At 34.7% G+C, this 14,508-nt stretch overlaps 1 protein-coding gene across 9 annotated transcripts in view; it reads right to left on the reverse strand.

Moving 5' to 3' along the window:
- ST7 (suppression of tumorigenicity 7) overlaps positions 1-14,508 on the reverse strand; it is a 243,900-nt gene that overhangs the window by 83,314 nt on the left and 146,078 nt on the right. For 6 of the 9 annotated variants that reach the window (XR_004954069.1, XM_036231002.1, XM_036231005.1 and 3 more), the window contains exons 4-8: positions 8,090-8,144; positions 7,328-7,443; positions 5,901-5,976; positions 3,673-3,741; positions 1,685-1,839 (exon numbers count right to left, since the gene is read on the reverse strand). Coding sequence is in view for 8 of the 9 variants with exons in the window: in XM_036231002.1 (XP_036086895.1) it covers positions 1,685-1,839; positions 3,673-3,741; positions 5,901-5,976; positions 7,328-7,443; positions 8,090-8,144 (471 nt within the window). In the remaining variant the exon portion in view is untranslated. The remainder of the gene's footprint in view (positions 1-1,684; positions 1,840-3,672; positions 3,742-5,900; positions 5,977-7,327; positions 7,444-8,089; positions 8,145-14,508) is intronic. The other 3 variants (XM_036231003.1, XM_036231007.1, XM_036231009.1) reach the window with 1 other exon arrangement.

Raw genomic sequence — 14,508 nt, forward strand, 5'->3', positions numbered from 1 at the left:
CTTTCTCTAACACTAGTGACATCATAATCATCTCCAGGTCCCCAAAGCAGTCGATTTTAGATGGCAATATAACACATTCCAGATATGACAATAGAGTATGCAACAAAATGAAAAACTACCCTAGTGTTAAAGAAAGCATTGACAAGCTAAATAGTTATAATAGTAGTCACCAAAATGGTTCTTAAAAAGTACATTAACAACTTTTTATCTTAATCTTTTATTTAATTATATGTCTTTTTGGGTATATTTCCAGAACAGTGAGAACACGCATATGCTTAATCCTTAATAAAATTACATGTTTGAGAAAAACATGACACACCTGTTATAGATTAAGTACATGTATAATATGCAGCTATTAAAAGATGTTAAGACTAAAGTCCTAACATTTCAAGTTTTAAACAATGAGAACAAGATGTGTGCTGAAAATCTGCCAAGTGCCTACAAATTATTTTAAAGATGTTATTATATTTTGGGGGTAGATTTAGGCAGTAGGTTGAAAAGATTTAATTTTCAGAAGAAAAGAAATAAAGAAAATGTCTTAAATTATACTATAGGTTATGCAATTTTATGTACTAATCCTCATTTAGTTCACAAAATAGACATTTACTAATATGTCTTCAAATTTATTGTTATACATATTTTTTAAGAAGCAAGATATAGATGGTAATTAGAGTCTTGATTACACATGCTTACTGCAGAATAAAAAAAAAAACCTATGTATTAATGAGTTGTGTGGATCTCTCACGTACACACAAGCCATAATGCAAAGATTTCACTGCATCTTAGTCATAGGGACTAATGCACTCAGTTTCTGCACCAAATCCAAGTTTAACACTAAAATTTAATTGTATAATCTCAAATATGAAGGAGATATGCTCCTACTCTCCAAGTGGCAGAGGGAGAGAGGAGGTGAGAGAAATTCTACCTTAAGGAAACAACTCAAAATTAGGATGAATGATGAAAACACTCCCTCTCATGAAGATTGCTAAATTTCTGCTTAAACAACCAACAAACTGAAAAGTCGGAGGGCTCAGGGAATTTCAGAAATAATAATTGTCATTCCCCCAAAATACCACTGACTCTCAGTTTAATGCACTAAAGTGAAAGGCCTCATATTAAGGAGTTATCTTAATAAAAGAAGCCATTATTTTTAATGTAAAAAGATAAATAATTAGGAACTCATGGCTCTTCCTCTCCGGAAACAACACCAATGCTTCCTAAATAAGAGCTAAATGCTGGGACAATCACTAATAACTTATATTTTTAATTGTCCTCTTTCAACTCGTGTCATGGAAGACCCATAAGATAAAACCTTTGTTAATGTTAACACTAATTTAAGGCCTATTTCCCAATTAAGACTTAAAGTTATAGGGCAGAGAAGCAACTGATAAACAGAAGTCTGTAAGGATTCTGGGGAGAAAAAAGGTTACCACTAAAGGTTATTACCATTTATTTCTGGAGCTAGGAATCTATGGGCAGAAAAGAGCATCTGAACATTTTTGTGAACAGTACGTTAACTACTTATTGTGTTCTTATGTGAAGGAAAAAATTAATAAAAGCAAAGAAAGGCAAAAACCAGTATTCCTATCTAGGGGAATCACATTTTGAACTAGCCTGAAAATTGGCTCTGATTAACCCACGTTACAATTCTGACCCCAGTGCAGCAACCTGGAGGAAACCTTACTGTGTTGGGCTTCATATTGGGATCCATGATGCTGGAGCTGCTGAGAACGCCGGTAGCAGCCGTCTCCAGCCTTCAGGGCCTGTTTAAACAGCTTTTCTGCTTCAGCAATGGTTGTTGCTTCCTCTTCGGCCAAGAGAATATAAGCAGTTGCACACCTGTCCATTCAGATAATAGCCACCATCAATTACAAATTCAAGAACATCGTAATAGCTATAGGAGTGCATGCAGAAGGGCAAGGAGTTAACGCCAAAACATGCAGAGTAGCCAACTGGTTCATGCACCCCTGTGTATAGTTGTTGACACAAAATAATGATACAAAAGAAATGTCTGGATTTTAGCTTGAGAGGTAGGATGCATGGTGTTAGGCGCATGGGGCTCACACATGGATTCTGCCCCTGATTAATGTGTCACTCGGGGCAAGTTATTACTCTGCCTCCCTGATGGAGAACGACATGGAATCTGTTCAGTGTTGTGAAGGTTAAGTAAGGTGATGCATGTAAGTGCTCAGTACAGTAGCCAGCAAGTGGCACATGCTCTATAAATGTCAGCTAATGATGGTAATGATAACAGCTGTTCTTAAATATCTCCTTCCACCACTCGAAGTTAGAGGGACTATATATAAGTCGACTTCTGTTTACTAAACACAGAGGATCCTCAAACACAGATTCAGTAAACCAAGTATGTCACTCATTGAAAAAAAAGCAGTGCCTCAACAGTTAGCCCTGATCCTCTGTCAGGGAAGAACACTAGAAGAACCTAGACAGTGTTATTTCTAAAGAACTCAAAATTTTATTCAGCCTCAATAGCAAACAAGAGTTAAATCTCATGCCTTTGACAATAACAGATGACACTTGTTGCTTAGTATATATTAAACACTGTACCAGGCACTTAACATATATCATCTCATTTAATCCTTTCAACAACCCTCGACGGTAGGAAGCCGGAAAGGATAAGCAGTTAACTAATGAACCAGGGGGAACTCTTGGAAATTTAAACCTTCCAAATCATATAAGAACAACCCAACTGCCAAAGAGAGGGAATGTGACAGGGAAACGCTGAGGCCGAGGAGACCACACAGGTCCTCATTCACACAGACCCCTTTGGTTTCCTTCTCCACTGCCTCTCTTGTGGTCATTTCCCTAATTAACAGAACCTCCATCAGACCACAAGAGAGAAAATACACAGAAAGTAATACCAAATGTAACTGCAACAGCCAGCTAGGAAAAGGAGGCTGAACTTATGGCTCATGTGAGGTTTGGAGTTACTAGTTAATCTCAGCCTTGAGGAGGGTTCTTATAAATTCTTTAGTCAATCCCTCTAATTTCAGGCAGGACTGATCAATAGGGCTTTAAACAGAATGTGGTGAGGTAGGGAGAAAAATGCCCAGAAAAAAAGCTGTAAACCAACTATTAGGGAGGGCAGTAGATATGACTTGAAAGAACAGTAATGATACTGAAACTGCCCAGTAATTCACTAATCGGTATCAGGAAGCAATATTTAAGGCTTCAGATGCCGACATACAAACATGGGTCAAGGGTAATGAAGTGAAAATCGAGATTATAATACTGAGTGGTACCTACAGTGTCAGAGGAATTAGCTATAAGATTATAGTTGGTGGGGTGGGAACTCAAGACAGGTTGGGGCTAGCTTGCTTGCTTTATTTATATTTCATATAGTATCTTAGGAGAGGCAGAGTAGCACTAATGGCCAAGAAAACATACATCTTGTGAAAACTCATGAGTCTGGGGTAGAAACATGCTAAGAGCTTGTGAGTGAAGGAAAAAGGAAAGAGCAATAGAAGTGCTAATGGTTGGGGAGTACAGAACAGACTGCTCAGCTCGATGGAAGATACAGATGATGCATCCTCGTCACAACACAATACACATACAGAAGCAAGAAAGTGTGGTGATGGGGGTGTCAACCATCCAGATATCTGCTAGAAGTCTCATTTGGTTAGAAACAGGGCACCCGACAGATTCTTGACTTACTTTGGTAACAATTTTATCTCCCAGATGGTAGAGGAAGCAATTAGGGGAACTTCAACTCTGGACCTAATTCTGACCAAGAAGAAAAAAATAGTTGGTGAAATGAAAATTGATAGGAACATTCAGAGAGAGTTACTATGTCATTTTGGAGTTCAGAGTAATCAAAGAGGGTAAGGCAGACTTCAAAAAATTCAAAGAAAAGAGGCATGATTCAATGGAATGAGAATCAGAAGGGAAAATGGCTTAAGAAGGTTGGGTAGCTACCAAACATCAACTGTAGTGGCAATCGCAATAATCCTCTCAGGAAGGAAAGAGGGGTGACCATTAAGTAACCAATAGAGCTGCACAAAGATCTCTCACAAGGGCAGATTTTTAAAGAACATTTGAAAAAAGATAGAAAGAGGGCATGTAATAAAGGACTATAGAAGAGTGGAATAAGCTTATAAGAATAATGTCATGAGAGCTAAAACTCCAAATCTGAAGCTTGCAAAACAAAATAAAGACAAAACAAAACAAAATGCTAAAGATGATTATCTATTTCCTGTTCTTATGTTTAAGACCCTATCACTACTCCCATTTCTCCAAAATCATCACAAAAATAAATAAGCAAAAGAGACAAACAATACAACAACAACAATATCAAAACAAGGAAAGTTTATAGTTAGCAGTGGCAGATAATAAAAAGAGAAAGCAAAACTCTCTAACTCCTATTTGTTCCTAGCTTTTCTATCAAGGAGAATGACTGTCAGACTGAAAAAAACGATAAGAAATTAAAGGATAAGAAATTAAACTCTAAAATGGGTGAAAAGATGTAAGATAGCAAATAACTGGTCTATTCTAAATGAATTACTGTACTGGGATGGGTAAATCTCAGGAAGCCAACAAATGTAGGCAGGCCAAGAAATTGCTTTCTATGGATAGTTAAGGACTCACAAAGAATGGAGAGGACCCAGAAGATGAGATGACAAATAGTTTGTAAATCTTGAAAAAGAGGAAGAAAGCAGGCTTTCCAAACTTTAGAACAGTGATTTGGAAACATATTCCAATGATTATTCAAGGGATGGTCTCCAAGCATTTTAAAAAGAAAGTAGTGAACACCAGAGCTCGCTTAAATTCATTCAGACTGAACAAATCAGTTTGTGCTAGCTTCATTCACTCTAACAGATTCACTATCCACTAAAGATCCATAGCTACAACTGGCATTCTGAAGATCAAAATGGAAAATTTGGGCTGAATCACAGGGCAACTGGTGACCTAGTAATTGGCTGAACAATACCGAAGGACAATTCATGAAGACATGACCCTGGAGGGTGGTTTCTATATGTCATGTCACAGAGATCTACCCTTGACCCTGATAGTTTTATCAGAAACATGGATGACACACAGAAGGCAGGCATATCAAATTTGTAATGACAAGAAACTGAAAAATAAATATGCTTTATGACAGAATCAGAAACCAAAAAGATAAACGGGTTACAATGGCAGGACTTCCAACTCTCAAGCGATTCTTTTTTTCTAAGACCGCTGAAGAAGATTCTGTAACCTTCTTCAGAAAAAATCATAAAATAGTTTAACAATGACCACTTGGCAGGGAGAGTGTCGAGGTGATTCAAGCACCAGATGGGTGGCTGAGCTAAATGACCTTTAAGGTCTCTGCCAACCCTGAGCTTTTATGACTCCAGCTTCAAGAATCCGTCTCATTTGCTGAGCTCTCCAGAAGAGATTTCCCAGCCCTCCTTGGTAACCCACAAAATGTTTAACAACACTATGGACAGCATTTCCTCTTATCTTCGTCTTGAACTTGACATATTTTTAAAGTGTAATTTTTTTAATCTTATGTTTTTATGTTTTACCCCGAAAGCAGCACTATCCAGAAAACGTGATGGCACAGATGAACATTCTATATCTGTGAAAATGTCCCTGTCAGAATATTCTAGACATGTAAAGAAATGTTTTTTACTTTTTTTTTACGTATTCACAATATCCCATGGATAGCCCTTGAAGGATTTAACTTAGGGGCATAGCAAAACCACTGAACTGTTCTCTAAAATGGCTAAAACCACCTTCACCTGGGTGTCATTCACAAACTTTTTTTTATAACCTAATTCCCCCCTCAAATAATCCTCAGGTTCAAATGCACAGTTTAATGTCAGTATCGCATCAATGGTAACTGAATACATTTAGCAAAGAAGGAGATTTCCTTTTTAAGAGCAAGATTTTACCCCACTTACTCATTTATTTCTAAGGCTTCATGAGCTGCAGAAATCCTAGCTTGGGGGTTTCTCTCTCTCCAGGCTTTCTGCATTACTATTTTAGAAAAAGAGGGAAAAAAGCAAGTCAATCAATGCACATAATTAGAAGATTCAATACAGCACAATAGCTAAATTAATAGCTTTCAGCTTGAATTACAAGAGAATATTTCACTTACCCAGAGAGTCAGCCCAAACCTCCAAAGCCACACATACACATTCTAATTTGCTATTCAATAGTCCTTCAATTGCTGATATCAACTCTTTCTTCTGCTCATAAAACTACAGATCTAAATTTCATAGACTAACCTATAATCTATAATCTTAAACACTTAGTCTTGATTAAGGTTTTTAATCAAAAAGAAGTACTCTAACAGAGATTTAATATTTCTCTTGCTCATTAATGTCAGTTATTGTTAAAGAACAAATATTATTTTACACATTTTGAGATGACATTACTACTACTAGTCTCTTCTTTCTGCTTAGACACGGCATAATTTCTATGTTCATTTTTCCCACCACTTGCTACGGGCTCTGGGTATTAGAACATTCTAAAAGCATTTGAAGAATTAGGACTGGGGTCAGAAAAAAGTGCTTTAGGCTTTTGTTTAACATGTTCACAAAGTTTGTTACAAACCCAGTTTTTACATACGGGAGCAATGTGTGAGAATTTTGTGTGAACCTTGATGCTTGGAATATGTGTTATACATGTGTTATGATGTTCCACCATGAAAAGAGTGCTTTTTAAAAAGAGTAATAATCCCATTTGTTTTATAAATTTGTATCTTCTAAGTTAGTTTCTTAGGAGCATATATATTCCTTTTCTTAAAGATTTGTTTTCACCTATTTACTTCAAGTTTGATAATATTAAAAGTATCAGTAGTATTATTTAGAACTCGAGAAGTGTCAAATGTATTTCAACCAAGTCTTTTCTAGAATGGAAAACAAATATGGATTCCAACAGCCAAGGATGTGCCCCCTCTCAGTACTAGCAAAGCCATAAATAGGCACATAAATCACTACAACATATTCAATAATCATTTGGATTCAACGAATCCCAGCTTCTAACTAGAATATCATCGAGAAGACATGACCCTTTATTCAATCTCAACCAAGGATTTAATTAGCTTCACATAAAATTTATATTTCTTCAAAACTTGTAAATTCAACTTTAGTATTTTTTAAAGTATTTTAAATCATAATGAGGGTACTCATTTCTACATTGATGTCATTGTGATAAAGGCTTTATTTAGATATCGGAATTCTAGGTTCTACTAGTCAATCTCCAATTTAATATTTTATTTATTAGGGTTTTTATAGAGCAGATATTCTAAAAGTAGTAACCTTGATACTTAAAATAGACCAAAAGGCCCTCCCATTTGGCAACTAACTACACAATTTTTCCATACTTGCATCTGCAGGACGTAGATGGTCCGAGTCACAAGTAAAGAATGTCTGGTGGTCCTGGGCAGAGAGATTCATGTCATAGTAAGTTAGAGGCTCTCGTCCTGTCACCCAAGTGTACCTGTAAAGGCAAAATAAGATGGTCAGACACTTTTGAAAGAGGAAAGTAAGCCCTATAAAATATTAAGCTGCATAGGAGTTGAACTATGAACCATTAACTGAGCCAATGAATAAAAAAGTATATATATGTATATGTATAAATATACATATATAGTGAAAATATATGTCATCCTATTCTCCCTTTAGGAAATATATCAGCAGGAAAGATGTAAACATTTTCTCCTATATTTTTATCATAAAATTTTACTAGCACTAACTAATGAAAACCTTCCTTGATTGGTATTAAGATTAGACATTTACCAAAAGCTATGACAATTCTGATTTGCCCAATTACTCTGCAAAACTAAACTTCTGTGGCATCTTTATAACCATGTTCCAGGTAAGCTTTGAAATATTTTGATTTTATAATGAAAAGAATAACTGTTAATAGAAAATTTCTAAAAACTACACATGTTTGTACATTATCCCAATTCAATGCTAAAATATTTATAAAGTGGAAAAAGCAAAACATTTGAGGATAGTATCAAAAAATGGAAGCCCTAAACAGCCTCTTACAATGACCCCTACATGAACCAGCAAAAACATTTGCTGCTGTCTTTGCTCTTTGAACTAGACCCATTTTTTTCCCAAGCTGTCAAAATGCTTACCGATTATATTCAGCACCCCGAAATAAATTTAGTGGATTTCGCCATACTTTGCATTCTGAAACAAAGAGAAACATAAAAATGTTACACATAGTTCAGAGACACTACAAGCTAATTAATTCAACAAAACACCCTTCCTGGCTATTTGATAAGATAATTTTATTCTCTATCCTCCACACGGGAAGCAATGTAGAAAAACTCCGGGTGGTTAATCAGGAAATGTAGCTCAGGCAACAGGGCTTAGGAAAGTTTCCCTTAATCTCTCTGGGCCCAGGTTTCCTCATTTATTAAATCAAGGTACATGCCAAAATCTGCTAATTCATAACTTCTACAGTCATTTCAAGAGGACTAAACAGATTCTATGAATTTATTTCTAAAATTGTAGGCAGATGGTATGGGTAGAAGTAAATTTACTTTCTGTTACTCTAAAATATATCTTCCAATAATTTCATATATGACAAGCTAAACTTAAGCTCTATAGTATAATATGCAATGAGCTTTAGATTCTTAATTAGGGTCTATGTCAATATTGATTTTTTAATAATTCACCAAAATGCTTTTACATTGCCATAAGAGTGATAAGAAAATTTATAAAGTTGCCATTATTGTAAGGAGAAATGCTATGAAAATAATTGGTTTTAAAGCATTTAAAACTGTTTATTTACGCAGATACGTGTATTACTCATCATACTAATATCATGATGTTAGCAGGTACTAATAGATTATACATCTTTGTTATACAAGGACCATAAAAATTTAGAGCCACAGGACTTTACCTTAGAAAGGTCAATTAGCTTTTAAAAGAGTGTTATGTAGTGTGTGACTAATAAGCTATAATTCTTTTCAAACAGCCTATGATTAAGACTTTCTACTGATTCAGACCACTACATTTCTTCAGATGAATAATATTTTATTAGAAAATAAAATCAGTTAACAGTACTTAAAGCATCAATGTGTGTGTAGTCAGCCAAAAAACACACCCAGAGACATATACACACAAAAGTGAACAATTATTGTAGAAATCAAAAGAACATAATAGGCCATGGGTGATTCATTAAGATTCTACTTTCAGTCCTGTTATATATTCAATATCCATCCTTCCACCCACCCAGTCGCCCAGCCATCCAGTCACCCAGCCATTCAGTCATTTGTCCAATGAGTACTCCACATCCGGTGTGGGAAACAAACAAGTAAGCCATCAGTTAAAATACAGTGTGAAAAAAAAAGAACATAAAACACTATGGAAACACTGTGTAGTTTCAATAAATATTTGTTAAAATAGTGAATAAGAGTGTACACATAACAGGAAAACGTTTTTATTTAAAAAAGATAAATTTATCTTTAAATTAGGTCAGGATCCCACTTAAAATCTGCTCAATGTTTATAAACAATGGCTCTAAGTTTTCTGTCATTTAGCTTAACTTGTCATTTAGGAAATGACCTTTGCTCGGAATTCAGCGTCTTTTAATTTTATTCTTGAGAAAGTGAAATTCAGTGGCTGTCATTTCATGTGAACTAACAAGAAAATTATGCATTCCCTAAATGATTACATTTCGTCCAGAAATAAAGCCCCTCAGGTGTCCCTAATGCACTCCAGATCATGGCTTGAATCACAGTTGAATTCATAACAACCATAATTGCTGTTCTTATGGCTACTATAACTCTTAGGTCCTTACCACTCCCAATCCCTCCTCAGAGGATGTTGTTCAAGATTCAAGTGCTCATCCTAAAGCTTAATGAATTTTGCAAGCTTTGTACTTCGCTCACAATAAACATGCACACAGATTTATGTACAAAGGAAGCTCACGATGGCATAATTTTTAATAAAACAGGGACATTTGGGGAGATGCCTCTCCCACACTGAATTTCATGTGAAATATTAGTAAAAAGGTTATGGCAAATAATTTGTCTCCAACAAATATAATATTGTATTGCCTGGAAGGATAAGCATCATTCAAATATCAACACACAAATTACAAAGCAAATTTCATCCAATTAAATTTTCAATCCAATTTTACATATTGGATTCAAATGAAATTATTTCCAAAAACAAAAACAAAGAGAAATGGTGTGTATAACCTAAAGTATTATTCAGCAGCATTGAAGATGCTCTTTATTTCAAGTGTCACAATATAGCCAGCAGGGGGTGCTACAAACATTTTGAAATTTTGTTTTTATGAGAATTGAACTTTTTTGGAAAAAAAAGGATTAAGAAGTACAAATTGCCAATTATAAAAATAGTCATAGGGATGTAAAGTATAGAATAGGGAATATAGTCAATAATTTTGTAATAACTATGTATCGTGTCAGATGGGTACTAGATTTATCAGGGGGATCACTTCCTAATGTATATAAATGTCTAATCACGTATTGTATGTCAACTGTAATTAAAAAATAAATTTTAAAAAAAGGCATAGTAATATAATTAACCAAAACCATGAACTTTGGAAAGGGAGATTGGCACAGTCTTTTTACCTTTCATAAAAAAAATAAGTAAATAATATTAAACTGAAATAGCAGTAAAAAAAATCAAACAACAAATGAAAAACATCATTATTAACATTAATGTCATACATGTGGTCAGTACTTAGTTTCTTCAACTATATCTGAAACTTAGAAATGAGAATCTAAGTAATTGTAACAGATGCGAAACGTTCTGAGTGAGAAAAAGCATGTGATGAAAAAATACGTAAGAAATGTCTTCATTAGCTATTTCCTTCAAATTGAGGGTACAAGGCAGATATAATTTTCCTTTAAGAAATAACCAATGTAGAAGTCAAATATGAACACATGTCGAAGTTTCACTTCAAATTAGGTCATACGTACATGAATTTCTTTTTTGCCGCTCTGTTTCATAAGCTTATCTTTATTACAAAATCTTTTAGTCTGGAATCAGTCTAGAGAACATACACCATAAATATCAGACTGATGGTTTCATGATATGGACAAAGGTTATAAATGCCAAACATATTAGAATGTGAAGATTTAAGTCAAGAAATTAAACTCAGGTCTCCAGAGGGTACAAGTTTTTCCACATGACTTCCAGTTTCTTACCTTATTTGTGCCTTGAGGACTAAATTCTTATTTCAAAAGGAATTTTCCATTCTCCATTAATAACAACAATTTCAGTGCTCTTTAGAAGTGCTCAAAGTTGACTGGGACTCCATCAAGGGCTTGCTAACGTCATTAATAGTTTCAGTTAAAAATACGCCTGATACAATAAACAAATTTCTATGGTTTGAGTCTCTGCCCCCAAATGCTGACAGAAATGTTCATACTTCGGCATGCAGGCAAGAATACAATTCAAGAGAAAGAGCAGTATAATAATGGAATAGCACTTGTTTAGTTCCCAATGATTTCAGAACAGATTTCCACCTTTGTCATAATTGGATGATTATTAGTTTCTATGTAATAGAAAAAAAATTAAAAAAAAAACTTATTGACACCAAGGACTTGTAAAATCAGGCTCCAATCTTTTCTTCAGTAATCCCTCTCACCATTCCTACTAAAATTTTCCATCTCAGTGATCCTTATTTCATGCCTTTTCATACTCGGTTACTTCTCTAGAATGCCCACCCATCACTCATAAGACTGTGTGGTTTAAACATGTTAGAGCTATAATGTATTAGTCCCTGCACTAGGCCCTGGGTTACAAAAAGAGATATAGGTTACAACTGACCTAGAGGAGTCGATAGTCATGGCAGAAAAGTGAAAAGGACATTGAGCTATTATTATCTGGCATCCAACTGAAGAAGCTCTATAAAAGGAATAAATATTCTGAGAGAATCGCAGACTTTCCCTTTGTCACAGTCCTCAAGCTAAAAAGAGAACTTAATTCTCAGGAAAATAACAAAGTCACCAGTGTCACATAGTTTTTAATCACATGAAAGAAAATATTATTCTACATCTAACTTATTTAACTCTGAAAACTTTTTTTCCCCCTAAAATTAAAAAAAATATATAGAATTCCCACTCCCGGGGCCCTCAAATATATAAATTACTAATTCGTAGCCTAGGAGAATTTCTGATACTAAAAAGTTACCACCTCTCCCCAGAATCTAAAATCTGACGATGATGGTAATATTATTATTACAAACAATAGCACTAACAACTTTCATTGTAGTTATAAGCTTGATTTTCATTGAGCCTTCTTCCCACAAAGGGGCTTAAAAGCTCAAGTCATCTATATCCCTTACATAAGTTAGTGAGGGGCATATAGTAAGCCCTTTTTACAGAAATAAAGAGTAAAGCATAGAAAAGCTACATAATTTACTCAAGGTTCATATTAAATGAGATTAAGTCTTGGTATCCAGACTGCCCAACAATTATGTACTACATACAACAGACACGTTACCCTGCAACATCTTGTTTTAAAAATCTTGTGCTTTCATCAATTAAATTTTCCATGAAAGAAATAGTTTTGAAAATTCCTCTGGAGAAATGTTAGGTATTTTTTAACAGCACTTTCAAACATTTTAGTTCCAAAGTACAACAGAAAAGGGCCCCAACTAAAGTTTCATCATATGTATTAGAACAATCAAGATTAAACCCAAACCAGTCAGTTTCTGACATGCGATTCTATATCTTTATTATCTTTTATATCTCAGAAATGAACATCATATAGATTAATTTTAAGCATTCATTAAGAGTAACAAAATATTCACTTTCTTAAATAATTAAGCTTTGTTATTAAAAATAACTTTTTGAAATAACTATTGTAAAAAATATTATTGAAAGAAACAAAGTAACATGTAGATAGCTCTAACTCAACAAATGTTACTCTCTCAATTCCTTTTATAGAATGAGAAAAGGGGTAAATAATTAAGAGTTTTAAAACCATTATTGGTGATTTGCTTTATGCAAGATACTGTATTACTTTCTTCAAGAATACTGCCAAGATAGTTAAATCTTTAATTGTATCTCTCATACATTTTTCATTGGTCATTTCTGACCTAAATCAATCAACTCTACCAAGCAATGTAGGAACTGTGAAATAAGTTTGTTAAGTAAATGCTCACCAGGGACTCAAACTGTTTCAGGAATTTTCACCATTCAACTGGAAATCTAATCTATACTGGAACATAAATTTTAGTGGCAAAAGATTTTAAAAGATGGAATAAACATTAGCTCAGAGAATCATTTTCAACACATACTTGGATTTGCCAAGTACAAATTGGGTTTGCCCTGATTGAGACTATTAGAGAGCAATTCCACGGGTCCTTGACATGTGGCAGTTCGCATTTTTGCTGAGGGATGTATTTGAAATGCAGGCGCTGAAAGGCCCGAGTATAAAGTGAGTCACTGAGCTAGTGAATAAACCTTGCTGACCCCTTAGCCATACCTCCATGTGGCAGTGCCATCTTTCCCATCACATGCACAGAGAAGTCAGTTCACCTGAAGGACACTGCCAAATGGTTGTCCTCTGACCTGATATTCCTGCATAACCTCATTTAATCCTCAGACCATTCTATGAAGTATATAAGATCATTATTTCCATGTGTACAAATTAATATATTAAGGAAAGTTAACGTGGATGGCCCAAAGACACAAGACTAGGGCCACATCTGCCTGACCCCAGAGCCAGAGCTCTCCATCATCGGCAACCCTGCCACTGAGCTATTTCTAAAGTGTTTGGCTAGCGTCACTTGAGAAATAATGTTACATACTGTGCTACAGGGTTTTAATAAAATTATTTATTGTAACTGCTAAATAATTACATCAGTCTTGAGTTTATAGACCCGATAGAGGATCTGGACTAAATTTTTCAGTTAGTGCTTAAGACCTTGGACTCTGAAGTGAGACCACCCAGGTTAGCAGCCATGTGGCCTGGGGAAGATAACTTTACTGTGCCTCAGCATCCTCAACCATAAGATAGGTATATAACAGTATCTGCTTCATGAAGTTACCATGAGGATTAAATGAGATAATGCACATAAAGCTGACAGTAGGCACTAAGTGTTAATTATTATTATTAGAACTATATGGCTTTCTATAGAGAAAATCATTTCCTCTGGTGTTATGAGAATTCAAGGATCCACGAAGGTCTTTGGATATATATCTTTGCACTCTCCCTGAATTTCTTCATCTCCATTGCTTTTCTTTACCTTGTTTTCTGTATTTAATCAGGGCTTGAACTGCCTCTAGCAATGTAATGAACATTAACTTAGAATTCATGGTGAAATTCTTTTTTAAAGTTTTTTATAAATGATATAAAATATATATGTATATATCTTATATAGATTAAATGAGATTAAAATGAGATTAGTTGCAACAGAAAGCAAAATGACTATAACCAGAGTTTGTCTAAAAATCCAGTTCTATGCAAAAGGCTATTAAAATGTCTCAGAGAATTTAAACTTAACTTTGGCAATGATACATCTCACATGATGGAACACCCTGCACTTTTCCAAATATCTTGAAAA

Source organism: Rousettus aegyptiacus, unplaced genomic scaffold (assembly GCF_014176215.1).
Source record: "Rousettus aegyptiacus isolate mRouAeg1 unplaced genomic scaffold, mRouAeg1.p scaffold_m13_p_13, whole genome shotgun sequence".
Taxonomy (NCBI): domain Eukaryota; kingdom Metazoa; phylum Chordata; class Mammalia; order Chiroptera; family Pteropodidae; genus Rousettus; species Rousettus aegyptiacus.